The sequence below is a fragment of the Bubalus kerabau genome, chromosome 22 (assembly GCF_029407905.1).
Source record: "Bubalus kerabau isolate K-KA32 ecotype Philippines breed swamp buffalo chromosome 22, PCC_UOA_SB_1v2, whole genome shotgun sequence".
Lineage (NCBI taxonomy): Eukaryota > Metazoa > Chordata > Mammalia > Artiodactyla > Bovidae > Bubalus > Bubalus kerabau.
The window spans coordinates 25,867,822-25,895,122 of record NC_073645.1 but is presented as its reverse complement, the minus strand read 5'-3'; the positions used below and the strand labels follow the sequence as shown (position 1 = coordinate 25,895,122).

The 27,301-nt window shown below is 47.4% G+C and overlaps 2 protein-coding genes across 4 annotated transcripts in view; one reads left to right on the top strand and one right to left on the bottom strand.

The window, feature by feature from the left end:
• Positions 1–4,056: 4,056 nt before the first annotated feature.
• Positions 4,057–22,954, bottom strand: SFXN2 (sideroflexin 2). 2 transcript variants are annotated; one of them, XM_055559947.1, is made up of 12 exons: positions 22,783–22,954; positions 14,072–14,233; positions 13,721–13,891; positions 12,522–12,620; positions 11,719–11,794; positions 11,313–11,398; positions 9,980–10,040; positions 9,563–9,629; positions 8,930–8,979; positions 8,578–8,627; positions 6,547–6,594; positions 4,057–5,683 (listed from the first exon to the last, which is right to left on the bottom strand). In XM_055559947.1, exons 2-12 carry the CDS (start codon positions 14,230–14,232, stop codon positions 5,584–5,586), a joined length of 969 nt encoding a protein of 322 aa, XP_055415922.1. In that variant the 5' UTR covers position 14,233; positions 22,783–22,954; the 3' UTR covers positions 4,057–5,583. The 2 variants fall into 2 exon arrangements, with proteins under 2 accessions (XP_055415922.1, XP_055415921.1); XM_055559946.1 differs by lacking the exon at positions 22,783–22,954 and having other exon boundaries at positions 14,072–14,241.
• A 96-nt stretch (positions 22,955–23,050) lies between these two features.
• Positions 23,051–27,301, top strand: part of ARL3 (ADP ribosylation factor like GTPase 3) — a 32,224-nt gene continuing 27,973 nt past the window's right edge. The window contains exon 1 of one of the 2 annotated variants that reach the window (XM_055559948.1): positions 23,051–23,201. In XM_055559948.1, coding sequence (XP_055415923.1) covers positions 23,199–23,201 — 3 coding nt within the window. In that variant the 5' untranslated portion in view covers positions 23,051–23,198. The remainder of the gene's footprint in view (positions 23,202–27,301) is intronic. The other variant, XM_055559949.1, reaches the window with a different exon arrangement.

The window sequence follows — 27,301 nt, the reverse complement described above, 5'->3', positions numbered from 1 at the left end:
GCTGCAAAGAGTGACAAGTATTTTTGCCAATCTTAAATTTCTTAGAAATGCATCCATTCCACAATCAAACTCCCTAGAGGAGAAGAAAAGATTGAATAACAGGCAGGGGCCATATTATTCTCTTAGCGCAGAGTCTCAATCCCAGCCTCAAGGAGTTTTAAGTCCTCCACAAAAAAGTCAGTTATCACAGGTGGCCAAAAAGCACACAAAAAGATGCCTGACATCACTAATTGTTAGAGAAATGCAAATCAAAACTACAATGAGGTATTCCCTCACACCAGTCAGAATAATCATCCAAAAAAAAAAAAAAAATCTACAAACAAAAAATGATGGAGAGGATATGGAGTAAAGGGAATCCTCCTACACTGTTGGTGGGAATGTAAATTTCTACAGCTGTTATGGAGAACAACATGAAGGTTCCTTCAAAAACTAGAACAAAATAATGCCACTTGCAGCAACATGGATGGATCGACAGATTGTCATATTCAGTGAAATAAGTCAGACACAGAAGACAAATACCATATGATATCACTTATAGTAGAATTAAAAAAAAAAAAAAAGAAGAAGAAGAAGGGTCCAAATGAACTCATTTACAAAACCGAAGTAGAGTCACAGATGCAGAAAACAAACTTACGATCAATAGGGAATATTCAAGGGAAGGGATAAATTGGGGGATTGGGATTGACATATACACACTAGTATATATAAAACAGATAACTAATAAGGACCTACTGTATAGCAGAGGGAACTTGACTCAAAACTCTGTGATGGCCTATATGGAAAAAGAAACTTAAAAAAGAGTAGATACATCCCCATGGAAAAGAAATGCAAAAAAGAAAAATGGCTGTCTGGGGAGGCCTTACAAATAGCTGTGAAAAGAAGAGAAGCGAAAAGCAAAGGAGAAAAGGAAAGATATAAGCATCTGAATGCAGAGTTACAAAGAATAGCAAGAAGAGATAAGAAAGCCTTCCTCAGCAATCAATGCAAAGAAATAGAGGAAAACAACAGAATGGGAAAGACTAGAGCTCTCTTCAAGAAAATTAGAGATTCCAAGGGGACATTCAAGCAAAGATGGGCTCGATAAAGGACAGAAATAGTACGGACCTAACAGAAGCAGAAGAGATTAAGAAGAGATGGCAAGAATACACAGAAGAACTGTACAAAAAAGATCTTCACAACCCAGATAATCACGATGGTGTGATCACTCATCTAGAGCCAGACATTCTGGAATGTGAAGTCAAGTGGGCCTTAGAAAGCATCACTACGAACAAAGCTAGTGGAAGTGATGGAATTCCAGTTGAGCTCTTGCAAATCCTGAAAGATGATGCTGTGAAAGTGCTGCACTCAATATGCCAGCAAATTTGGAAAACTCAGCAGTGGCCACAGGACTGGAAAAGGTCAGTTTTCATTCCAATCCCAAAGAAAGGCAATGCCAAAGAATGCTCAAACTACCGCACAATTGCACTCATCTCACACGCTAGTAATGCTCAAAATTCTCCAAGCCAGGCTTCAGCAATATGTGAACTGTGAACTTCCAGATGTTCAAGCTGGTTTTAGAAAAGGCAGAGGAACCAGAGATCAAATTGCCAACATCCGCTGGATCTTGGAAAAAGCAAGAGAGTTCCAGAAAAACATCTATTTCTGCTTTATTGACTATGCCAAAGCCTTTGACGGTGTGGATCACAATAAACTGTGGAAAATTCTTCAAGAGATGGGAATACCAGACCACCTGACCTGCCTCTTGAGAAATCTGTATGCAGGTCAGGAAGCAACAGTTAGAACTGGACATGGAACCACAGACTGGTTCCAAATAGGAAAAGGAGTACGTCAAGGCTGTATATTGTACCCTGCTTATTTAACTTCTATGCAGAGTACCTCATGAGAAACACTGGACTGGAAGAAGCACAAGCTGGAATCAAGATTGCTGGGAGAAATAGCAATAACCTCAGATATGCAGATGACACCACCCTTATGGCAGCAAGTGAAGAGGAACTCAAAAGCCTCTTGATGAAAGTGAAAGTGGAGAGTGAAAAAGTTGGCTTAAAGCTCAACATTCAGAAAACGAAGATCATGGCATCTGGTCCCATCACTTCATGGGAAATAGATGGGAAACAGTGGAAACAGTGTCAGACTTTATTTCTGGGGGGGCTCCAAAATCACTGCAGATGGTGACTGCAGCCATGAAATTAAAAGATGCTTACTCCTTGGAAGGAAAGTTATGACCAAACTAGATAGCATATTCAAAAGCAGAGACATTACTTTGCCAACAAAGGTCCATCTAGTCAAGGCTATGGTTTTTCCTGTGGTCATGTATGGATGTGAGAGTTGGACTGTGAAGAAGGCTGAGCGCCGAAGAATTGATGCTTTTGAACTGTGGTGTTGGAGAAGACTCTTGAGAGTTCCTTGGACTGCAAGGAGATCCAACCAGTCTATTCTGAAGGAGATCAGCCCTGGGATTTCTTTGGAAGGAATGATGCTGAAGCTGAAACTCCAGTACTTTGGCCACCTCATGTGAAGAGTTGACTCATTGGAAAAGACTCTGATGCTGGGAGGGATTGGGTGCAGGAGGAGAAGGGGATAACAGAGGATGAGATGGCTGGATGGTATCACTGACTCGATGGACGTGAGTCTGAGTGAACTCCAGGAGTTGGTGATGGACAGGTAGACCTGGCGTGCTGCGATTCATGGGGTTGCAAAGAGTCGGACACGACTGAGCGACTGAACTGAACTGAACATGTATAACTGATTGACTTTGCCGGACACCTGAAACTAACACAACACTATAAATCAACTATACTTCAACAAAATTTTAATTAAAAAAAAAAAAAGGCCATACATCATTATCATTAGACAACTCCAAAGGTTTCAATTTGACAAAGAGAAAGGAATTCTGTCCTTTCTCAACTTCCTTTTCTCTGTTTACCTGAGCTCGAACTGAGCTCCAGGACGGGACATGACACCCTGCCCAATCTGAACTAGAACTTCTCACCCTGAGGCATGTTAGTCACCCTCATCACCTCGTTCCACACCTCACAGGAGCCAACTCAAAGAAATGGGAGGCTTTTACAAGATAGAACTGAGATGCAGTTTGAATGAACTTTTTAATCTGCCTCTAAACGGCAGTTACTTTCTACTCGACTTTTCCAAGAGTAATCGTCTATGAAGAAAGGAGAAATGCCAGGAGGCTTAAGGAGCTGGAAAAGTAAGACGGTTGTAGATTCTTGAAAGAACCTCAGCTCAGAATTGCTGCTGAGTTCCGGCCAGCTCTGGTAATGTTTTTCCTATTTGCCTTTGGAACTGAGCAAAGCTGAAGGCAAATCTCCTGTCCCAAGGAAGCCAGCTCCACAGACATAGGCTTTTCTGCTCAGATATCAGCCCAAGTTAAGCTGCACATGTTACAGAATAGCTGAACTTTGAAAATACTCTGGGTGAAAGAAGTCAGACACAGAAGACCACATACTGTATGAGTCCATCTATATGAAATGTCCAGAATAGGTTAATCCAGAGTGACAGAAGATAGATGAGAGGTTGCCAGGGGCTGGGGGATGAGGATATAATGAATGACTACTAATGAGTACAGAGCTTCTTTCAGGAATAACGAAAATATTCTGGAATTAGAGAGTAATGACAGTTGCATGACATTACAAATATGCTAAAAACCACCGAACTGTATCTTTCAAAGGATGAATTTCATGTTTGGTGAACTGTATTTTAATTTTTTTTAATGGGGGAAAAAAAATCAAACTGCTGTCAGTACTTTGACCTCAAGGAGGAGCCCCTTTCTCTTCAGAGCAGTGCTCCTTCAAAGTGGTCCACAAACCAACAGCATCAGCATCACAATTACCAGAGACACAAATCCACAGGCTCCATCCCAGCCCCACAGAATTAGAAATTCTAGGGAGGGTGCCCTATAATCCATGTTTTGAGAAGCCCCCCAGGTGAATCTCAGGCATGTTTCTTCGGAACCATTACTCCAGAGTAGGGGACACTGTGTAGAGGCCCAAATAGTAAATATTTTTGGTTCTGCATGCCACCCCCACAGGGTCTCACACATCCTTCTTTTTTCACAACCTTTCAAAAATTTAAAAGCCATTCTTAGTTCCCAGGAACATAAAAACAGGCAGACCTGGCCCCTCAAGCCATGGTTTGCCAGCTCTTGCCCTCGAGCAACACATCCAGTCCAGGGAACACTCTAGAGCCTCCAGCAAAGGCAGGTAGATTTTTCCTCCATAATAAGGGAGACAAACAATGGCCTCTGGGCACCAGACAGGTTCCCCTTAGAGTTGTGATACCCTCCTCCAAGCCAAGGCCAAAGTAAGAACAGATCTTGCTTTCCATCTAGGTTTTATTAACTCAGTGTGCAGACAGTTCATTGTGCTCTTTCAGGAAATGTATTTGATTCACAGTGATACCCTTTGATCAGTCAGTAAATTCTACTAGACAAAACTCATAGACATTGGCCCCAGGTTGGCTACAGCAGCCCCCTCTCCCTCAAGGGCTTCCAAAATAACCTAGAGCACCCTGGTGGGGAAGGGTGAGTGGCCGCACTTAGCTGTGTGTCCTTTAAGGCTCTTTGGTCCTGGTTGGTTTCCTCTCAGAGGCGTCCAAATAAAACTTCCCTTTCCTATTCAGTCCACACCAGTCTTTCTTTGGTGTTTAACCCAATGGGCTGAGGAAGGGAGGCAGCCAGGAAATTATACCCACTAAAACATGCAGTTAATGCTTACCTATGTCCTTTTTACTCACAGTCAGTGGTTTTATCTTTCAGACACAGAGAAGCAGAATCAGATATGATTTTAGGAGAACAAAGCCAGTGTCAACAAATAGGGTTTGAAGCACCATGAAACTCTGCTACCTCACTATGTCCTGTTTTTTTGGGGGGTGGGGGGGCGCGGTACGGTGCTTTGCACTAAAAACTCCTGGGTGCCTAATAAAAACTCTCAAGTTTAGCAAGACTCCCAAAGAAGCTTTCTGCCCAGGGGGCCCTGGGGAGGAGAGTGGGCAAGAGCAAAGAGGAGGTCCAAGGTGGTCCAGCCTCTCCCCTCCCTCTTCCTGAGGGAGCCAGAACCACACCCCCTCCCAGCGGGAAGGGTGCCCTTGACTGAGAACAGATGAGGAGGAAGAGAAAGGGGGTCCTTTCTCAACCCCAGCTGGGACCAGAATCCCAGGTTTCCTAATTTTTCCAAACGATTTACTTGAGTGTCACCCTCAGGACCTAACAACTTCTCCCTGAGGGGGTCTTAGCTCCTGGTCTCCAGGAGATGGGGGTTCAGGGAGAGCAGATAGAAGCCTTGGCCTCTCTCCCCTTGGTCGCTTTTATCCCCTGGAGTCCAATGAACCCAGGTACCTGGGTAGAAGCACGAGGCATCCTCCCCCTGCCACCCTCACCCCCCGAATCCACGCTGGCCTGCAGGCCGTCGGCAAAGAGGAACGAGGCACAGGGATCCACAGCAGTTGAGGAGGAGCTGGCGTATGGACTGGTCCGTGCTGGGGTGAGGCCTCAGAGGCCCTTGTTGAAGTAGACATGAGGCACAGGTTCTCTCTAAGCTGGCGTATGGACTGGTCTGTGCTGGGGGGAGGCCTTCAGAGGCCCTTATTGAAGTAGACATGAGGCACAGGTTCTCTGTACTTGGCCTTGATGGTGTCCTGGAGCTCGGGTTCCAGATAGGAAACCGGCAATTCACTGAGAAGAGAGAAGTGTTATGAGCCTGCCACCGGGACCAACAGCAAATTACCCTGAGATACAATCCAACATAGTTGCCATCTCTAAGAAGCCCTTGCCCATTTTTCCATCAGAATTACAAATGGTTTCTATACAGCACAGTATGTTGCTTTTTACTTTTTTTTGCTTTTTACTTCTGTTGGGCTCTGACTTCATTCTCCCTAGTGCCAAACATCTACCTTCTCAAAGATTGCAAGCACAGTGATCAGAACACAGGAGCGGTGTAGCTGACTACTGAGCTAAGAGTACTAGGAAAAGGGAGACGGGCGTCTTCCCTGTATCCATTCAGGCTACGTCTGGTCTCCTGGAGTCAGTCCTCTCCGCCACCCTGCCCCCTGCCCCTGACACCCGTCTAATGCTTCCCTTTCCCTTTGCCATCATCTCTTCTCACCCACCCCCTGCACCCTTCCCAGCACACGCAAGGGAAGCTGAGAGGTCCAAGGCATCCACCATCCGGCAAACATCAGCCAGAGTGAGTACCTACCCTCTTGTTCGATTTCAAAGACCAGATCCAGCCAGGGAAGATGGGTCTAACAACTCAACCAGCAGGGACAGGAAGTCTCTTACTGTTCCCCTACCATCTTTCCAAGGCAGCCTGTGCTCCACTGGGAGTGAGCAACATCCCTCTGCCCCTTGGAGCTCTGTTTCGGTTTCCCACTCAACAGGAGTCAAGAGGCCCAGAGTTCACACAGACAGAGTTCATACTTGTCCCCGAACAGATGCTGCCCTGCCTGCTGCTCCCTCTCCTTCAGGAAAGTGGGCAGGTCAGGAAGAGCAGGGACAGGCAATTCAGTGAAAACAGGTGGGTAATGAACAGCTGATACCATTGCTGCGGGAACAGCCCACACGCCACTGGCACCATGAAGATGAGACTGGAAGAAAGGAGAAACCAAAGCATTAGGGGGTGTCTGGCATCTCACAGACTCATCCACACCCCGTGGCTGAGAGTCCCCAAAGGATGGGGGAGCTGAACCCGAAGTTCCTCTCCCTCCAACCCTGTTCCTGGTCTCTTGGCGCCTGGAGACTCACTCCAGCACAGGATAAAACCAGCCCCCCTGCACCCCTCACCCCCATCCATCCATTGTTCTCACAGATGAAGATGGGAATGGAGACACCAGGCAGTGTGAGCAGCGGCGCTCATAACCACAGGTGCCCTCTGGTGTTCAGGGAAAGCAGGAGGGGTGTGAACTCACAGCAGGCTCCTGTACTTGCTGAACCCCCAGGCTGTTGGAGAACAGTGAGGGCAGAGCCTCTGGAACTTCATGGGGCACACAAGGAATTCTAGGAGCTGTTCAAACGCAGTGCTAATTCAGTAGGTCCAGGAAAGGGCTTGAATCTTTATTCTCACAAGTTCTCAGAAGATGTGGGGCCAGGACTGTATTTTACAGAATCTGGGATTCTAACAGACCTGGGTTTGAGTCCCAGCTCCGCCACTTCTTAGCTGTGCTATCTGGGGCAAGCCCTCTCTGTGCCAGCGGAGGGAGAGCAAGAGTGCCTACACGGCAGGGTTACTGCGAGGGTTAAAAAGGTAACACATGGGAGACATGCAAATCAATTCGCAGAAGACACTCTGGCGGGGACGTCTCTGGTGGTTCAGTGGTAAAGAATCTGCCAGCCAACGTAGGAGACATGGGTTTGATCCTCGATCCAGGAAGATCCCACATGCCTTGGAACAACTAAGCCCAGGCACCTCTGACTACTGAGCCTGAGCTCTAGAGCCCGGGAGTCCCAACTACTGAGCCCGCTCACCCTAGAGCCCGTGCTCCGTAACAGGAGGAGCCCCCGCCATGAGAAGCTCGTGCACTGCAACTAGAGAGTAGCCCCTGCTCGCTGCAACTAGAGAAAAGCCTGCACAAGCGAAAAAAATAAAGAAGATAGTCTGGCATAATGTTAGACTTATTAAGGATCCAATCTCAGCTTCAGAAATTACCAACTAGAGATGCCTGGGCAAGTCTCTTCATCTGGGAAAGGAGATGCTGACAGGATGTATACCTCGAGGGCTCAGGGAATCAGGTGAAATTATAGACATGAAACATCAGCACAGTGGGGGCACACAGGAGACATCCAATACACATGAGCTTAGGCTGTGGTCATTGGCTCATGGCCTCACAAAGCACGATGAATGCTGGGACTTGTCCAGTCCAGGGCAGGCACCCAAGACCGCTGCCGGCAGTCATGGTGCTTCCCGCCTGTGCGAGCCTGGGACACGTGACGGGCCCAGGCTGTGTCATTTTTCACGTCTCACCGTATTCGGATGTGAGATATAACTGACATGTGCATGCGTGCATGCTAAGTCACTTCAGTCATGTACAACTTTTTGTGATCCTATGGACTGCAGCCCACCAGGCTCCTCTGTCCATGGGCTTCTCCAGGCAAGAATACTGGAGTGGGTTGCCATGCCTTCCCCTCCAGGGGACCTTCCCGACCCAGGGATTGAAGCTGCATCTCTTATGTCTCCTGCATTGGCAGGCAAGTCCTTCACCACCAGCGCCACCTAAATTCACCACTGGTGTGAGCTGACCCCTCCGTCACCTCACATAATTCTTATTTCTCTTTTGTGGTGGGATGGTCTTATCATTTTTGTCTCTTCTCTAAAACTACTGCAGACCTAAGGTTGGAGGGGAGACCCCGGGGATAGGAGGACATCCAAGGGTTCTGCCTTCCACCTCGGTGTGTGCACAGGGCCAGCCCAGCGCCCCTGGAAAGATGGGACAAGTCAGAGGGGCCACAGGTGGTCAAGCCTGGGTGCTTCTGAAGTCAGGTAAAGAAGTATATGTCTTCCCACATGGGTGACACAGGAAGACAGATCTGGGGTGCCCCACCACAGACGCCAACTGAGGAAACACGTTACTCACAAGCATCCAGACAGCAGAACCTGCAAAGGCGCGTGCAGAACCCGGACTCTCTGTGCAGAAACAAGACAAAAGAGAGACCCACGTGGGACTTACGTACTTCGAGGGGAACCCCACATCGGCAAGCCAGCTAGAAACCCACAGGCAGGAAACCCTGGCTCTGCAGGGGAGGTGGGAGTCTCCTTGCTCTTAGCAGACAAGGCTGAGAATCGGGCAGCCAGGGTACTGGGAGAGGCCTTCCCGGAGTGCGGTGCAGGGATGGGAACAAGATGGAAGGGTGAGAGGGTCAGGGACCCCCAGCACGGGTGTGGTTGGGGCCACCGGGCAGTGAAGGTGCAGAGGAGCGTCCACTCACCTGCACGAAGCGCAGCTTCTCCAGTCTTTCCATGAGGACCGGCAGCAGAACTGGAAGAGGCAGAGGAAAGGCTATGACACCTCCCCTTCTGAAGTCAGATCACAGACTGAGTGGTTCCCCTCCTCACCCAGAAGTTCCAGAAAACACTGTTCACTGGGGAGAAGGATGTATAGGCATGGCCACACCCACTTCTCCCCCAAGTCCCAGAAGAAGGTGCTTCCCACACTCGTCAACCTGCAGCCCTATAACCACAGGAGGATGGTACCACGGGCCCAGAGCACCCTTCTTACAACCAACCATCTTTCAAGCAAGTTTTGTATCCTGCTCTGTAACCTGTCCCTGCTGGAGGCAAAACCAGGGCAGGGAACTTATTTTCTCTACCACTATCTCCTCAAAACATTGAAGGAACTTAAGGAATATTTGTTCAAGGAAAACAACTTTCTCCACCAAATCTCGATTAACTGACATTCCAGGATTTACGGTGTGACCCTCCAGTGGCTCTCGACACTCAAGCAAACCAGTTTGAGAAGAATGCCTATAGAGGCTGGGGTCCCATCCCCCACCCCAAGTGTGGCTGAGGTCTCCATCACATGAGCCAGGGTCCTGCAGGAGGGGAGGGCTTCCCCGTCTTACTCATGCCAGGAGCTGCCATGGTGATCCGAGAAATAACCACTTGAGTGATGCCTATGGCTGCAGCTCTCTAAGGACAGAAAAAAGTTAGTTGTCGGTTATGACTTTATGCGGAGTCCACAGGCTGCACCGGAGGGCTGGGCCAGGGTCAGAGTCACGGTCAAGTCTGAGCTGGTAAAGGGAAAGGGATGGACCTGTCAGGGGTTAAGTGACCGTACCTGACCCTCTCCCACCCAGCCACGTTCTTATGGCTTCAGGACCAGAAATGACATGAGCAGAGATATGGAGGGAAAATCGATGAAGGAGGAGGATGGCGCCAGGGAAAAGGTTTTTAGCCCAGGCCTGTTCTGAGCACTAAGAACAGGACAGGGTCTGAGAGGGAACTCCCTCCTCCCACCCCCAGGGCAGGCCTCTGCTCACCCGGGAATGACCGATCTCATTGTGGTTCCTGTCCTTCACACAGATTCCCTGGATGAGTTCCCTAAACACAGACAGGAGGTGCTGGATGCAGGAAAGGGGTGTGTTGGAAGCCCACCAGCGATGTGACACACCAGGGGACCAGAACTAGAGCATTCCAACTCTAGGGAGCCACCTCCCGCAGCCTGGCCCTTGGAGTGGCCTTCCCCACCCCAGAGAGTGATACCGCAGATATCTAGGGGAGAGGTTCAGAGAGCGAGCGCCAAGTCCTGGCTGCCTAGGCCAGATCTGGAAGCTGCAGAGCAAGCGTATGCTCCTGAGCAAGTTCCCTAGTCCTTCTAAAGACACAGTTACCCTCATCTGCAAAATGGGGATAATCATAGCGCCCCTTCACAGGACTCAGTGAGGATTAAACAGGATGATGCCTGCCAAGTGCTGGGTCCAGTGCCTGACTCCATGACCCACCCACAAACAGGAGCTGCTCTGGCTGTTATATTCAAGCCAGCACTCCATCCAAGACCAGGTGGGTGGTGGGGACTCATCCATTCGTTGGAAGGAGCAACTGGATGGGGGAGGGGAAGAGGAGTCAAGTAGAGTATGCATGGCTCTTCATGGTGTGCTCTTTCTGCAAGGGTGATCGTGATCACTTTCCACTGACTACTAGTCCTAAGAAAATGCGCCTTACGACATCGGTGATGACCAGGAAGGCATCGATGGCAACTGTGGCAACAGTAGCTAACGCTTAATATTACATTCCAGGCGCTATTTTGAGCGCTTTACATCTATTACATCATTAAATTTTGTAGCAGGGGAACATCTTTGCTTTCTCTAGTCAAGAAACAAAGGCTGTGAGACACAGTGGGTTTCTCCTTTCCCCTTTCCTGCTGTGAAGCTTAAAGCCTGGCAGCTGGAAAACATCTATCTACCCCTCTGGCTTCCCTCAGAGGCTCTTGGTTCTGTTTTATCTTTGGATACCTTGCTCTGCGGCGTTTCATTCTGTGAGCCATCCCCAGGGCTCTGGAAGTAGGCCAAGTTCACGACTTAAATACAGTTGTAGTTGAAAGGATGTGAGCTGGTGCCAAACCCCACAGGTCCACACTAAACCTCCAAACCCATTCAGAGAATGACTCCCACAGCATTCCTCACAGACGAAACCCAGGTGACCCGCCACTCCTGCAGCCATCACTGCTGGAGCTGCCTGTCCTCGGAGAACCTTTGGAAGTGCAGCCCTCCCCACCCCCACCTCAGCCACCAACGCCACCCGCTGCCTCGGTCTCCTGCCCTTTCCCTGCTGACCTTGCGGTTTACAGGGAGGAAAAGGGATCCCTGTACTCACTGCTGGCGCATCATGGGGATGTTGACACAGTTAGCTGCAGCCACGGCGGCAAAGGGCACCCAGCGGCCCACCAGGGGCGGAGCTCTCTGTGGGGGAAGAGGACAAGCGGGGTAGGTCAGGTCCCTGGAAGATGGGGGTGGAAGGGGCTTTAGGACCATAAAATAAGAAATCAGACCTCACTACCACCACATAACCTGACACCCAGTCAGGGCACCCAAATTCCCTCAAAGCCCCGAGAAAAACCAACGTGGGAGAGCCCTGCTGAACTTCCCACTACTTGGCGAGGCTCTGACTCGAACCCAGCTCTTCCAGTCTGGGAAACCACCCACACCTGGGAAAAAAAGTTTTCCCTAGGATTTTGCTGCCCCCTTGTGACCACCATGTCCATAGCAGCCCCAAACCGTACCTTCGTCAACATGTTCATGCCCACAGCAGTGGCCACTGCAGTGGTTGTGGCTGTGATGTAGGAAACAGCCATCTGCCTAGTGGAGAGAGATGTTTGGGAGTGGGGACTCCAGGGGGCTGAGGGCAGGACCGAAGCTTGAGATAAAGGCTGGAATTGTGGCTTCTTGCCTGAAAACCTCGGCTTCAGCTTGGGATCTCCCTCCAACTCACTCAGATGCTCCTTTCAGCACGTTAAGCACACCAAGTGCCTGCCTGCTCAGAACCTCTGCGTGCTGCCACCCCCTCTCCTGGGAATCTTTCCCCGGGCTCTTGCGTGGCTAAATCCTTACCTTTCAAAACTCAGCTGAAATGTCAGCTCTGCAAAAAGGACTTTCCTGACCGGCCTATCTGTACAGACGCCCTTCTGCTGTTCTCCAGCATGTCATATTTATTTCCTTAATGGCAGCTATTACAGACTGAGATCATTATGCTTATTTTCCTAAAAAGACCTTAAACTCCAGAGACCACACATGTCTTACTCAAACGTATCTCCCGCCCCTAGAACCCTATCCAACACCTAATACACACTCTAGACATATTTGTAGCATGAATGAATGAGTGAATGTTGAATTCATCTAGGAAGAAGATACTCTCCTAGTCTGCCTAATACTTCCAAACCCTGAAAAGAGACCTGGTCACCCACCCAGGGCAGGCCCCACCCAGGGAAGACAGACAGCCCCGGAACCCCTTAAGAAGGGCTGTTCCCCCCAAGGCAAGAAGGCAGCTCCTGGCCCACACAGCCAGCCAGGGGTTCAGGCCTCCTACCTGACCGACGTGGGGGAAGCTGCATTCCTGTTGGTGTAGTTGACTAAGGCATTGAAGGACTGGTTCACCCACTGCCAGAAGATCACTGCAGGCATCGTTCTACCAGGAGAGAGGCCAGGAGAGGCAGAGAAGAGGATGGGAGGAGGGCGTGGAACACCAGTCAAACCTGCACTCCCCAGGCCATTCCCATGCCGTTTCCTGTACCTGCTCTTCTGCACTGGCTGCCCCTCTGCCCGGAACATCCACACCCCCAGCCTCTTGGTATATGGCTGAATCCTGCTCTCTGGAGAGATCTCTTCTTCCTCGGAATCTTCCTGACCCTTCCCCTGTCCTTCCTGAGACACAGTCATTTTTTGATGTCTGCTCCCACCACCCCATATTCTACCCCCAGCCTACCACTTGGCAAGCTAGACTAACTGTTTCCTTCTTGATCTCAACAAAACTGGGTCCTCCTTGAGGGGTGGGCTTCCCTGGTAGCTCAGACAGTAAAGAATCTGCCTGCAATGTGGGAGACCCAGGTTCTATCCCTGGGTTAGGAAGATCCCCTGGAAGAGGGCATGGCAACCCACTCCAGTATTCTTGCCTTGAGAATTCTATGGACAGAGGAGCCTGGTGAGCTACAGTTCATGGGGTCACAAAGAGTCAGACACAACTGAGAGACTAACAGTTTTATTTTCTATCTGGCCCAAGGTCTGGGTCGACAGCTGGCTAACTGAATGTGTTAGGGAGGGAAGAGGGGCAGGGAAAAGAGGAAGGGGAACAGAGAAAGTGTTCTCTCTCCAACTGGACTGAAAGTGTCTTCCCATTTTTTAATTTTTTGGATATTATGTTATAAAAATACACTAAATTCATTGTTGAATAAGTACTTTTTAAAGGAGTACAAGAGTTCAGTCATTGAGTCCTAGAGAGAACTGCCTCAGTGCATGTAGCCAGGCACCACTATTTGCTGGCTGGTGCACTTGGGCAAGTTACATAATCTCTGTAGGACTGCAGGTCTTCATCTGTAAAATGAAGATGAAAACAGTGCCTCTCTGTAGGGCTGCTGAGATTAAATGAGGTGATATATGCGAACAATTGAACACTGTGTCTGGTATCTGGTAAGGAATCAATAAAGACGGCTATTACTATTATCCTACTATGGCTCCCTCCCTAGCAGGTCTAAGTGGTGCCCCTGGCGCTGCCTTGCTCCCCAGTCGCACCTGTAGAACTGGAGCATGAAGCCCGTGATGATCATGCCACCGGGGACCTGGAAGGACATCCGCCCAATGACGTTCATCTTGTCGCCAGTGTCAGGGTGGAAGGCCGAGTCGTACAGCTTCTTAGCATAGAAAAGCTGCTCCACCTGGGTGCCCGGGGGCACAGTCCCCATCCTGTCACCCAAAGACAACAGGCCGGCGTCACCTCCCAACCTCCGCCCTGAGTCATCCTGCTCTTGGCTCCCCCGCCTCCCTGAGCTCTCTGACTATCCCCTCATCTTCCATTTCCACCTCTCCCCTAGGGCATCCACCGATGCTGCCCCAGTGCACCCGGCCCGTCCCCCAGCTGCTCACCTGCTCTGCTCCACCATCACTTTGGCCCAGTCTAGCTCCTGCTCTGGTACCAGGACCGTGCGGGGGTCTGTGATATTGAAGAAGTGCTTCACCCGCCCCAGGAAAGTGCACTGGTCCCAACGCGGGGCATCGATGTTAAAGTCAGACAGGTCAGCCTCCATCCTGCCCATACACAAAATTGTGAAGTTCAGAACAGAGGAAAAACGAGGACTGTCCCCCGAATCAAAACCTTCTCCAGAGGCCCTGAGCACCTCCCACTATAGGAGATGGACAGCTCACCCCAGCCGCTAGCATCATCCCACTCAGGTCAGGAAGAGCCCAGTGAACTGTCACCCATCTGGGCCACTGGACACCAAATGTTTCCTGAGTGCCTGCCAGTGGCCAGCCCAGGGCATGATCATGCTGGGGGCAAGACAGGGGAAAGGGACAATACAGGGTCTGTCCTTGGGGAGCTGAGTCTGACTGGGGAACAAGAGCCCACCTGTGGAACAGCAGGTAACACGGAGGGCTACGATAAACACAAGATGAGAGAAGGCTGAATTGGGGGCAGGATCACAAAAATCAAGGGGGGGTCTCCCCAAAAGAGGTGGAATGTGGGTGAAGCCCTAGAAGGTAGGAGAGATCTATCTGCAGGAGAAGAGGCATGGGGTCACGTTGAAAGTAGAAACAGTCCCAGATAAAGATGGAAATGGGGTCTTCCCTGGTGGTTCAGTGACTAAGACTCCTGTGCTCCCAAGGCAGGGAGTCCGTGTTTGTTTCCTGGTCAGGAAATGGATCCCACATGCCACTAAGAGTTTGTATTTCACAATGAAAAGTCCTAAATGCCACAACTAAAGATCCCACATGATGCAACTAAAGATCCACATGCTACAATGAAGACCCAGTACAGCTGAATAAATAAATAAATGCATATTTTGAAAAACTGAATGGGAGTTCCCCTGGTGGTCCAGTGGTTAAAAGTCCCCCTGCCAATGCAAAGGATACAAGTTCGATCCCTGCTAAGGGAAGACCCCATATGCTGTGGGGCAACTAAGCCCATGCGCTGTTTACTGAGCCCACATGCCTTACAGCCCGCGCACCACAATGGCACGGCAATAAGAAGTCAGCGCACCACAGCTAGAGAGTAGCCCCTGCTTGTAATAACCAGAGAAAGGCTGTACACAGCAATAAAGACCCAGTGCAGCCAAAAATAAAATAAATAAATTCTTACCTAAAAAAAAAAAAAATGAAGGAATGACAACAATGCTATAATAGATGGGATGGAGAAGCTGGGAGGACTCTAAGGTACTCGGACTACCTGTGATGTGGGACAGTATAATTTGAAAGTGGGCTTGGATTAGTTGTAAATATATACGGCAAACTTTTGGACAACCGCTAAAAAAAATTTTCAAAAGACGTATGATCTATATGCCAGAGAGGAGAAAAAAATAGAGTCATGTAATAAAGCTATGGCTTTTGAACTTCTGCCTGAAAGTTTCAGGAAGCTACTAACAAACTTTAGGAAGAGTGATAAGATTAGATGTGTAGTTTAGAAAGAACAGTCTAGGCAATTACATGGACATAAACAGGGTGTAGCAAGACCTCAGAGGACGCAGAGACCAGCTAGAAGGGAACCCCCAATAATCCAGGCAAGAAGAAATGGGGCTCAAGTGAACCCAGATGCATCAGAACTGGAAGGAAGACCAAAAGCAGAGAAGCTTTTAAAGTAGCCAAATCTGAGGACTGGTATAGCAGGAATTCTATCAGTCAGAGCTCAACCACGGAAACAGAATCAATAGGAGAACTACCTACCTGTCTGTCTACCTACCTCTTAGAATTCCTAACCTCAGGTAGGAGGGGGCGCAGCCCTTTTTTAAAGGGATTCCATCTGATTAAGTCAGGCCACCCAGGATAATCTCCCTTTACATTAACTCAAAGCCAGCCAATTAGGGACTTTAATTACATTTGCAAGACACCTTGCCACAGTATGTGAATCAGCGTTTGGTCTAATAACCAAAAGAAGGCGTGTGGATGTTACAAAGTGACTACTTCTCCCTCAGCAGCCCCTCAAATGGGAAGCAGAGCAGAGAGGGAGTCCTGGTGAGTTCCTCTGGCCATCACAAATACCTGGAGTGATTCCAGGGTTTTTGATTGGGACAGTAACATGCAGAGAATACAGAAAAACTGGCTTTAAGGGAGAAAACACTGAGTTAGACTTTCCTCATGTTGAGTTTCAAGTGCTACAAGACTTCCTCAAACGCAAGAGGCTGCCATCTGTTTCAGAAAGTGAAGTCGCTCAGTCGTGTCCAACTCTGCAACCCCATGGACTGTAGCCTACCAGGCTCCTCCATCCATGGGATTTTCCAGGCCAAAATACTGGAATAAGGGGCCATTTCCTTCTCCAAGAGATCTTCCCAACCCAGGGACTGAACCCGGGTCTCCCGCAGTAGGCAGACATTTTACCGTCTGAGCCACCAGGGAAGTCCTCCTGCTTCTTTGCAAATGCCGGTCCAGGATGCTCGTCCTCTCCCTCTTCACTAAATAATACCTGCTTATCTGGTTTTTTTTTTTTCTTAAGGAATAATTTTGAGACTTCTATATCTTCTTCTACTATGTCATTTGTCTTTTTTCTTGGGAAAAAAAAAAATCACCTGACAATCTTCCATATATATTGAATTACAAGTTCACAAGCACGCCTTGAGCAAGATTTAAAAAGCAGTCTACTTCAAAGTTTGCTGAGGTGCTGCCCCCTGAAGGGCTGGCAGGCAGGAAACGATGCGCTGGAATGCTGAGTCGGAGGGCTGATGAAACTCACCAGGAAGCCACTGAGATTCTGGGAAGCTGCGTACCGGGATGCTGAGGGAACTCAACCGGAAGCTGCCAGGTGGGGTGTTGTTGAAACTTGATAGGAGGCAAGCACCCAGGCACCGAGACTACCAGTTCCTCATCGGTGCTCCTCCAGCGCCCTCTACTGGTAGAGCTTAAAATCATATCAGAGGGCAAAGGAAAAAGGTTTACGACGTCCAGGATCACAAGACACGATGAAGAAGGGTAGATTTGGAGCTAAGGAGCAATAAACTAACTGGCACTAATACACAACTGACTTTTTTTGCTTCACATCTTAGAGAATTCTCCATTTTATATATACAGCTCCAGCTCACTCTTTTATATTATTACATACTATTCCATGTGCCTTGATTTCATCCTTTGGTAGACATTTGGGTTATTCTCAGTTTTTCCCTGCTGAGAATATCCTTATACACATTACTTTGTGTATATGGCAACTATATCTTTTTTTTTGACTGCACTATACATCATGTGGGATCTTAGTTCCCTGGTGTGTGTGCTAAGTTGCTTCAGTCTTGTCCAACTCTTTGCAACCCCATGACCTGTAGCCCACCAAGCTCCTCTGTGGGATTCTCCAGGCAAGAATACTGAGTGGGTTGCCATGCCCTCCTCCAGGGAGTCTTCCCGACCCAGGGATCAAACCCACATCTCTTATGTCTCCTGCACTGGCAGGCAGGTTCTTTACCACTAGCGCCACCTGGGAAACCCCTGAGCTCGCTCCCGACCACGGATCAAATCTCCGCCCCTGCATTGGAGGTGTAGTCTTAACCACTAGACCTTCGGGGAAGTGCCACAACCTTTCCTTTAAGATAGATTTTTAGAACTGAAATTGCTGGATTAAAGGACATACATGTTTTAAATGAAATCTTTATAAATATAATTCAAATTGATTTTTCAACCAGTTGTATATGATAATCCTCCTGTAGTCAAACTTTTACCAAAATGGATAAATAAATATTTTCTTTCTTTCCAATATGATGGGCAGAAACAATATTGTTATTTTCATTTATATTTCTTTTTAAAATTTATTAAAAAAATTTTTTTTTGGCAGCACTGTGCAACATGTTGGATCTTAGTTTCCTTACTAGGAACCAAATTTGTGCCCCCTGCAGTGGAAGTACAGAATCTAAACCACTGGACCATCAGAGTAGCTCCTAAATTGTATTTTCTTGATTCTTAATGAGATTAAGCATCTACTCATATGTTTTTGGCCATTTGTTTTTCTCATTCTGAAAACTTTAAGATATAGAAGCAATTTTTGTAATAATTCAGTGCCAAAGTATATAAAATGAAAATGATAGTGGTTAACATGTTTTTAAAAAAAAGCTAGGTGGACTTCCCTGGTGGTTCAGTTTAAGACTTCACACTTCCACTACAGGGGGTGCGAGTTCGATCCTTGGTTGGAGAACCAAGATCCCACATGCCACGCAGTGTGGCCAAAAGAAAATAATTAAAAAATAAAAACTATCTTCTTGAGTTATACAATCATGTAGATCTAAGGTACTCACAGACTCGAGCAAACAAAGCCAGGATTTCGTATTAGAGAAAGGAAACATATGGCTGACGGAAGCCATAGACCTAATAAAGAATAAATGTTTTATATTATATAATAGAATGAAAGGGAACTTCCACTCAAGACATTACCTCAGTCAAGACCCATGGGTTATTACAGCTGCAAGGGAAGTTACAGCAAAGTCACCTCAGAATAAACAGCAGTCTTAAAAGCAGGTGCATTAGCAAATAATCTCAAGGACTCCCCTGCCCTCCCCCAAAAGTAGCCTTTTGCTCTGCAGAGACAGTCTTAATGACAAGCACCTACCCATCCTTCAGATCTTGGTTGAAACCTCCTTTGCTCAGAGAAGTCTCTGAAGGACTCCTTCCTCCCTCTCATGCACTGCTATGAGCTCCTGGCTCTGTACTTGTCCTTCAGAGCCATGCCATGTGTGATACGCTGTGGTTTTACCTGAATTAATGCCCACCGTCCCCCACTAGGCCATAAGCTCCTTGAAGCCAGGAGTGTGCCCATGGCTCACCACCGTTGCCTCAATGCCTAGCATAGCAATTCGCGTATTTGCTAAAGAAGAGGCCCAGTCAGCAGACAATTGGATATTTAGGCTTAAAACCCAGAACGGAGATCAGGGTTAGAAGTAAAACAGTGAGGGAGCAACATGGGGGTGGGTTAAGATGAAGTTTTCCAAAGAGAAAATGCAGACTGGGAAGAGCAGTGATCCAAGGAAATACCCAGGAAGACCACTGTATTTAAGAGGTAACCCATCAAAAATCTGAGAACAACTAGAGAGGGAGCAGGCAGAAGCAGCCAACAGATGAGGTAGAGCGAGAGCAGACATCAACTTGTAGACTGTTTGCTAAGGTGGGGAGACGGCCCCCTCTCACACCCTACCAGAGCCCAGGAGAAGCTCCAGGCTCTGTCCTTTAAGGACAGGCTGACGTGGCTCCTGCAGCGGGGCTGGTCCAAAGACCAAAGGCATTTCACCCAGTCCCAGCTGAAGCCAGGAAGGGGAAAGAGTTCCCTTTATTCTAAGAGGAAGGAAAAACAGTAAGCCTTGACTTACAGAGCCCCACAGTTGCACCAGATGGAGACAGTCCCAGTGCTATGCCTCCCCTTCAACACACACACACACACACACACCACACAACACACACACTTCTCGGCCATCCCTCTCCACTCTCAACTGAACAATCCAACATTGGAAAATCCTCTTTCTTCCACAGTGAAAGCACTTCTACCATGAAGGGGTTATCATTTGCTAAGTCATGCAAGAATCTTTGCCTTCATCACCAGGGAACATCCTTGTCCTGTCTTATGTAAAACATAAAAGGAAAAAAATCTAAATTCTATGTCTTAACATTTTTTCCCATTCCATTGGCCCCCAAAGGGGACAGTTCTGTGATTCCTTCAGGGCAAACTCAAGCCTCTCGGTTACATAATCCCATAGTATCCTGTTCTCGTTTGCAGCACGTGGGGCTTTTGTAATTGTCACTTTCTTGATGTTTATTAGTGTAAAATCTGCCTCCCCTGACAGACTGTAAGGTGCATGCTATAGTCCTCATCTGCCCTCTAAAAACACTTACCGCCTGCCTGGAATGCATTCCAACTTATTCTTGGGTTCTCTGGGCATCAAGGATGTCCCCGAAATCTTGTCATTTTTTTGTCAAACTCAGAACCTGCCTTGGTTACAAAAGTAATAACAGGCTTTCTTTCATGAAGCTGCAAACTGTCTACCCCTCCTATACTGAGTCCTACTGGTTGCTGAGTTTTCAGCATTTAAGCTCCCTCTTCCTACACAAGCCATATCTAATACTTCCTAAAAAGGTGACTATGATATCCAGGGTTCCGCTACAGGGAATGGGGGAGAGGTGGAAATCAAACAGGTGACTAACCAATACTTCCCTTTCCCTTTCCTTTCCTTTTCCTTCCAGGGTTAGAGAATGTCACAGCTCAAAAACATTAGGGATCCAACATCTCAGCTTACAGATGAAGAAACTGATGCCGAGGAGGTTCCCATGCATTGAGCTAGCGTGGTGAGTGTTTATGGCACACATGGTCCTGCACTGTGGCAGATACAAATGTGAGCAGGAAACAGATCTAGTCCTGTTTATCCAAAAATCTGATAACAGCTAGGGCCGTATTTTCCCAAGGTTATAAGGCTTAGACAGGAATTCCTTGACGGTCCAGCGGTTAGGACTCCACCCTTCACTGCCGAGGGGGCAGTGCAGAGTGGACAAAAAAAAAAGAGAGAGAGAGACCACAAAGTCACAAGGCTTAGAGTCACCTAGACGGGTCCTCTTATCCACTAAAAGGTGCTTGTCTCGAGAAAGAGAGAAAAGGAGGGAAGAAGGGAAAATATTTAAAAAATTGTGTAACCTACTACCTCTCCTTAAGCAATGCTTGTCCTTCCAGGGAGAGCTGATTTTCTCAAGCAGATAGTATCAGAGTTTGGGAAACAGGCTTTCCAAACTCTTCTAGAGTATCCTTTTGCAAGGGAGGGGGAAGCACCCAAGATCTCCTATTTGAATCCCCTACTTGGGGAAAAAACAAAACATCATCGCTGGTACTCCCATTAGAAGAAGATCAAGGCAGTCAAAGACTCAAGCAGTTCAAACACAAAGTCCACTGAGATGGGTCAAGGGCTGCTGTCAAGGCTACCTAGCTCAACTTGGAGATTGAGACTAATAATTAAACCAGCAGGCCCTGGTAATACATGCCTATGTACAATTAAATGACTCCCTGGCAGCCATGATGTTAGGCTCCAGGCAATTTTGGAAGAGAAGTCTGCTTTGCCTTTTTCACAGAAGAACCACCAGGCTAGAGATAGGTGGAAACTTGACTTGAATGCATAAAATGTTAAGAACCATTCAGGGAAAATCTGCCTTCATTCCAACGATCTAAACTAGGCTGAAAACCTGCTGGTCTTAAAAGCTGCTGCTGCTGCTAAGTCGCTTCAGTCGTATCCGACTCTGTGCGACCCCATAGACGGCAGCCCACTAGGCTCTCCGTCCCTGGGATTCTCCAGGCAAGAACACTGGAGTGGGTTGCCATTTCCTTCTCCAATGCATGAAAGTGAAAAGTGAAAGTGAAGTGGTTTAGTCGTGTCCGACTCCTAGCGACCCCATGGACTGCAGCCTACCAGGCCCCTCCATCCATGGGCTTTTCCAGGCAAGATACTGGAGTGGGTTGCCATAAAGCAGCAAAGGCCAAAACCTGGAGGAAACTATTAACAATAGCTAAGCCCAGGCAATGGCAACCCATTCCAGTACTCTTGCCTGGAAAATCCCATGGACGGAGGAGCCTGGTAGGCTGCAGTCCATGGGGTCGCTAAGAGTCGGGCACGACTGAGCGACTTCACTTTCACTTTTCACTTTCATGCATTGGAGAAGGAAATGGCAACCCACTCCAGTATTCTTGCCTGGAGAATCCCAGGGATGGGGGAGCCTAGTGGGCTGCCGTCTACGGGGTCGCACAGAGTTGAACACGACTGAAGCGACTTAGCAGCAGCGGCAAGCCCAGGGACTTTCCAGGCATTCCAGTGGTTAAGACTCTGCTTCCACTGCAAGGGCACAGGTTCAATCCCTGGTTGGGGAGCAAAGATCCCCACATGCCAAGCATGGAGCGGCCAAAAATAATAATTCCTCAAGAGTCAGAAAGTACTGGATTCAAGTCCCCACTCTTAACCCTTAAAATAATCAATTTCTAGGGCTGTGAGAATGAAATGAAATCTTGTATGAAAAGCATCTCACTAGGAAGGATGTAATTTCCATGAGGGCAGATTTAGTCCCCTGCTGTGTCTCCAGAGTCTAGACTAGGACCTGGCACAAATATGGTAACTCTCTTTCCTGTCCTCTGCACGGGGAAGGGGTGGGAAATAGCACCGAGAATCTCTTTCACTCTTGCTTGCCTAGAAGTGGAGACCCATTTTTGCCTCCTTCAGGGCTGCAGACGGCGCACCGACCCCTGCCAACTTAGTTCAGCAAAACCATCCATCCCAATCGCCTTTCACCCCCGTAAGCCATCAGCTCATCCCAGCCCTCATGGCCAGTCCTCAGGCAGCTTCTTGCCCTCCTGTAAGAAGCCTCGCACCACCAGAACTCCTCCAGCCCGGATTCTAACACGGATGTGTGGAGAAGGGTGCGCAACCCATGACGCCCCCGCTCCTCAGCCTGGCACACGAAGGTACTGGAGGCCATAAAGAGACCCACAGGTAGTTCCTTCCCTTGCCACGTGGCTTTGGCAGGTGGAAGCCCAGCCCGCGCCGCAGCCTCGCCTGGGCAGAGTCAGGACAGAAATGCAAACTCCCTCCTGGGATGTAGGGAATAAAACCTGGCACAGGTAGATGTTGCAGGAGGCCTCCTCTCAAGATCCTTACCTGAACCCGGGAGAAACGGACTAACACAGCCGCTTCCAAAATCAGCCCGCTTTGGCAGCCAGGCTAGGATGCCCTTCTGGCCTCAACCCGGGAACCTCCCCTCGCCCCGCCCTCACGCCCTCCCTCTGGACCAATCACAAGCCGGGTGGCCCCCGCCAGCCACGTGGGCGAGATTTCACCATTCCCTAGGTCTCTGCAGCCTGCCGCCTTCTCCGGCCGCTCCAGCAGCCCGCCTGCGCAGTGGGAGGGCACATTGGCGCGCTTGCGCACACTGGGGAAAGCGGAGCTGGACCCCGCCCCGTTCTGCCGCTCTGCTCCTCTGCCGTGCGTACGAGGGACGTCGGGGGCGGTGCCGTCGCAGTTGCCCCTGGTAACGGGGGAGGCAGTAGGAGGAGGAGGAGGGACTCGGCGGGAGGATGGTGAGTGTGGGGGGCCTGGGTCCCTCCGGAGCTGGTCGGTCACCTGCCTCCCTTCCCCTGGCCCAAGGCAGGGCACTGCGCTTAAAGACAGGAGGGAACAGACTGGCGCTCAGCCTGATGTCCGGGTCCTGGATTGGTTTCGGGGGGCGGCAGGGAGCCCCGAGTGTGGGCCCTGGAGGGAATCTGGGCCTGGGGAGGAAGGCGGAGCTTGTAACCTGTCCGAAACTAGGGGAAGGGGCTGGAAGGGTGTTGGGTTGTCGCGGTACGGAGCCCTGACTCCATCATTACTCTGGGGATTGGGATGAGGGCGGATCCGAGGAGCTGTGGAGAGCAGCTTCTGCACGCAGGATTAAATCTTTCCAAGGAATCGGCCTCCCAGTGCCGCAGGAAAGTGGGGTTCACCAGTGCCCGGCTAGAAGCGGGGAGAAGGGCCAGCGCTGCTGTCTTTGAGGTCTCGCTGGCGGTACCAGGGGAGATGGTAGCCTAGCTCTCCTGTTCCTCGCGGTGTGAGGGCCTCTGGGGGGGAAGGGTATAAATCCCCGGACACAAAGAGGTGCCGCTTGGAAGGGATGCCTGGTGTATTTTAAGCCGTCTCGGTGTCTGCGTGGCGGGCGCACTTTTGCAGTCCCGAGTTTTTTATTTGCTGAGGGTTCTGCGAGGTCTGGTTGTTGGTGATAGCCAGTCTCCTGTTCAATACGTGTTGCTGGAGGCAGATTTGCTGCCCGATCCTTAGTATTTACTGCGGACCTGTTGCCACCTTCCTTTGCATATGACCACACCAGAAGCAAAGGCCTTAATCTCAGTTTGGAGTAGGTTAAAAAGGGAGAGTGGCCATCAATTTGGGGCTAGCCTTTTCCCTATCGGGCCAGAATAAAGCTTTCCCAAATATGTAAATTATGTGACGTATCTGACGCTTGACACTCTGTTCCTTATTGATTTCTCTGCACTTAATTGGAGGGTATTAAAATGAAATTGAGTGGTTTTAAAACTAGTGGAAGAAAAAATTTATTTTAGAGTGTTTGGAGCAGGCTGATAAATTTACCAGCTGCAGAGAGCTAGCACTCAAGCTTGTAGTTACTTCCCTGTCCCTACTCCAATCCCTTTTTGACTTTTAGAACTGTTGAACCACTTCTATTGATTTATGAAGTAAGAAAAAGCTAGATGTCCAGAAGAAAAAAAAAACACATACACACTTGGTTAGATTATCCAGTGAGTAAATTTTGATAGGAAAAATTTATTTGAATTGATTTAACATTGTCACATTGTTAAAGAAGTAGCATTATTGGATCTGAAGTTGCCAATCACATTTCAACACTTTCTACACTGCAGTTTTATTAACCTCAGGCTAAACAGATTTTTACATGTTTGCTTTTTATTAATGGTTTATACATGAGCTGTCCATTTAAAGGCTAAGTTTTTCTCAACAAATGAGTACAAACAAAGATATTTACACAGAAAATAACTAGAATTGAAATGAAAAAGGCATGCCAAACCAACAGAGAAAGGGATGGCATCATAAAGGAGAAACGCATGAGAGCTGGCTCACTTTTCCCAGTTTGTTTATCAGTGAAGTGGACTGTGTCATTTCATGATTGTTTAATTTATAATTACAAGCCACAATATATTAACCACTGTTTATGTTTCCAGGTACAGATTGACACTGTATACAACAAATTGACAGTGTATATACAACATTATTGTATACAACTGTTGTATTCAGTGATCAAGACAGAGTTTGTTTTTCTTTTTTTCTTTTTTTTTCTACAATAAACAATAAGGAATTAGGGCAAATTATTCAGGAGTCTTCATCTGGTTTCCAAAATACACTTTTTTTCTATCTCCAAAAGTATGAGCTATTCTTAGAACTCTAAGTGGAAAACGGAATTTAAAGGGTCAATGGTATGATTAAGTATGTCATATCTGATACCCATGAGTCCCCATAGTAACTCTACAGGAGTTCCAGGCTTTTTTACTGTCTTAATCCTTCAGCTATGACTAATATATATTTATTCTTTTAAAATTTGGAATTCAGCAACAAAAACCCATTATTGATTTCTCTGAACCCCTAGAAGGTCAGCTGTTTTACCCCTGCCTTAGGATACCAAGTCCTTGGTGAAATACTAAATTGACAGTAATTTTTGTGCATAACTAATCACTGTTATTTAATAGATGAGTCCTCCATTCAGGAATTATTTATGGAGTAATTTCTGAATATATAAAGCTAGTGATATTTATCAAGCATGTTTGACATTTGAAGATTGTTCCCAAGATTATGTTTTCTGGTCAAAAATGGTCGGTGAAAAGTAGAAACATAAACACAACAACTGTTTTGAGTTCCCTCTGTGTGCATGCTTCATACATCATCTGATTTAATCTTCATAGCATTTTTCTTGAGATACAAGTATTGTTCCCATTTTCTAGATAAAACTATGCTGGAGGTTACCCATCGGGATGTTAGTTTATGAAACTCTAAAGCCCATAATGTATTTTTCATTAAGACTCTGATGAAGTAAGAACCCACTCCAACTGAGGAGATGCCAGTATTTTGCTCCTCAGGGAACACTGTATTTATTTAGTAGAGAGATGAGGAGAAAGAAGATAAGATTTGGGTGAAGTTCTCCCTAACAAAGCTATAGGAGTTCCTCGAAATTAACAAGGCCTCATTGGGCAGCACCAACGTTTTTTTGGTGAGGTAAAAATAAATGGAAGTCTGTTCCATTTAAGCTAGTTATGGGGAGTGTGTGTACTTGCCAGTTGGCTTACTAATTTTAATACTTAAGTTTCAGCTGCTCCTCACAGCCACGTATATTTTCCATGTACCAACACATTCCTCTCTCCCTCTCCATCATCCCAGTTTCTTTGAATGACCTAGTTTGTGTCATTTTAGGTCAGCACACCAGGCCTCTGCCAGTCACTGAGTTTAAACTGAGGCAGATAAAATATCCATCGTCAACAGCATATCTGTTCATGATTTGCCTATAGAAAACTGTTCAAACGTTTCGTGGCTGAGTCAGACCACTTCTGTCCACCAGGGTGCAGGTAACTTGTGTGGATACATTGCTGATAACCCACAATACCCAATTAACTAAAGTTCCTCTTTCTTAAATTGCCTTTATTTCATGTCATGGGAGTACACATCCTACACAGAGATCCTATCTCTGTTGCTCGCCATTGCACTTGGGGCACATTATGGGTGTTTAAGATAAATGAATGAATAGATTATATTGACCAAAAGTACACTAAAAATTCATTTCCTTGTATTTCGAGTTGGTAATGGAGAGGGAGGCCTGGCGTGCTGCAGTCCATGGGGTCGCAGAGTCGGACACGACTGAGTGACTGAACTGAATACCTCGAAACTCAGCCCCGTAATAAAATTGACTTATAATGGCTGTGTTTCCTTTCGTTTGACAATAAAATATAGATATATATGAATAGAAGCACAGAGTAGACTTATTCTGCACTTTTGTCCAATCTCTTAAATCAGCTTACTTTGTCCCTTTCAGGCAGAACCCTGATATCTATAAATACCCTCTTCCCTATTTAGCAAACCCTGATAATCCTGTGATCCCCTGTCCTCAGGAGTTGGGTTAATATGATGCCGTATTGTATTTGCATTTGTCTTGCTGAGACCATTCTTGAGATGCCATTTGTCATTTTGCTGGAAGAAAATATTAGCTGAACTTTCCATTTCTCTGTAATTTCATTTAAAAGTGAAACATGTGAAGTTATTGTCTCCTGATGAGGAAAAATTGCTCATTGGAAATGTAGAGAGATTATTTTTTTATACCATTAGATTAATAACACTTAGCTGTAGTTGGAATGTTTTCTTTCTCACCCATGCTTTGCTTCTCTCCTTTCAAGATGAATAGAAATTATATTTTTATTTTAATCATTCAATTTCAAACATAATGAGTGTGTAAAAGCTCTTAGCCTATAGAAAGCAGTATTTGTATTTAGTGATTTTTTGGAAAAAGACACATGAGGAAAAACATAAAACATTTACTTTGAACCTTGAAAATATTTTATAGAAAACATACCTTTTTTCACAATTTCTTCACTAGTAAATGATGCATGAGAAGAACTTTCTTTTCTTATACTGT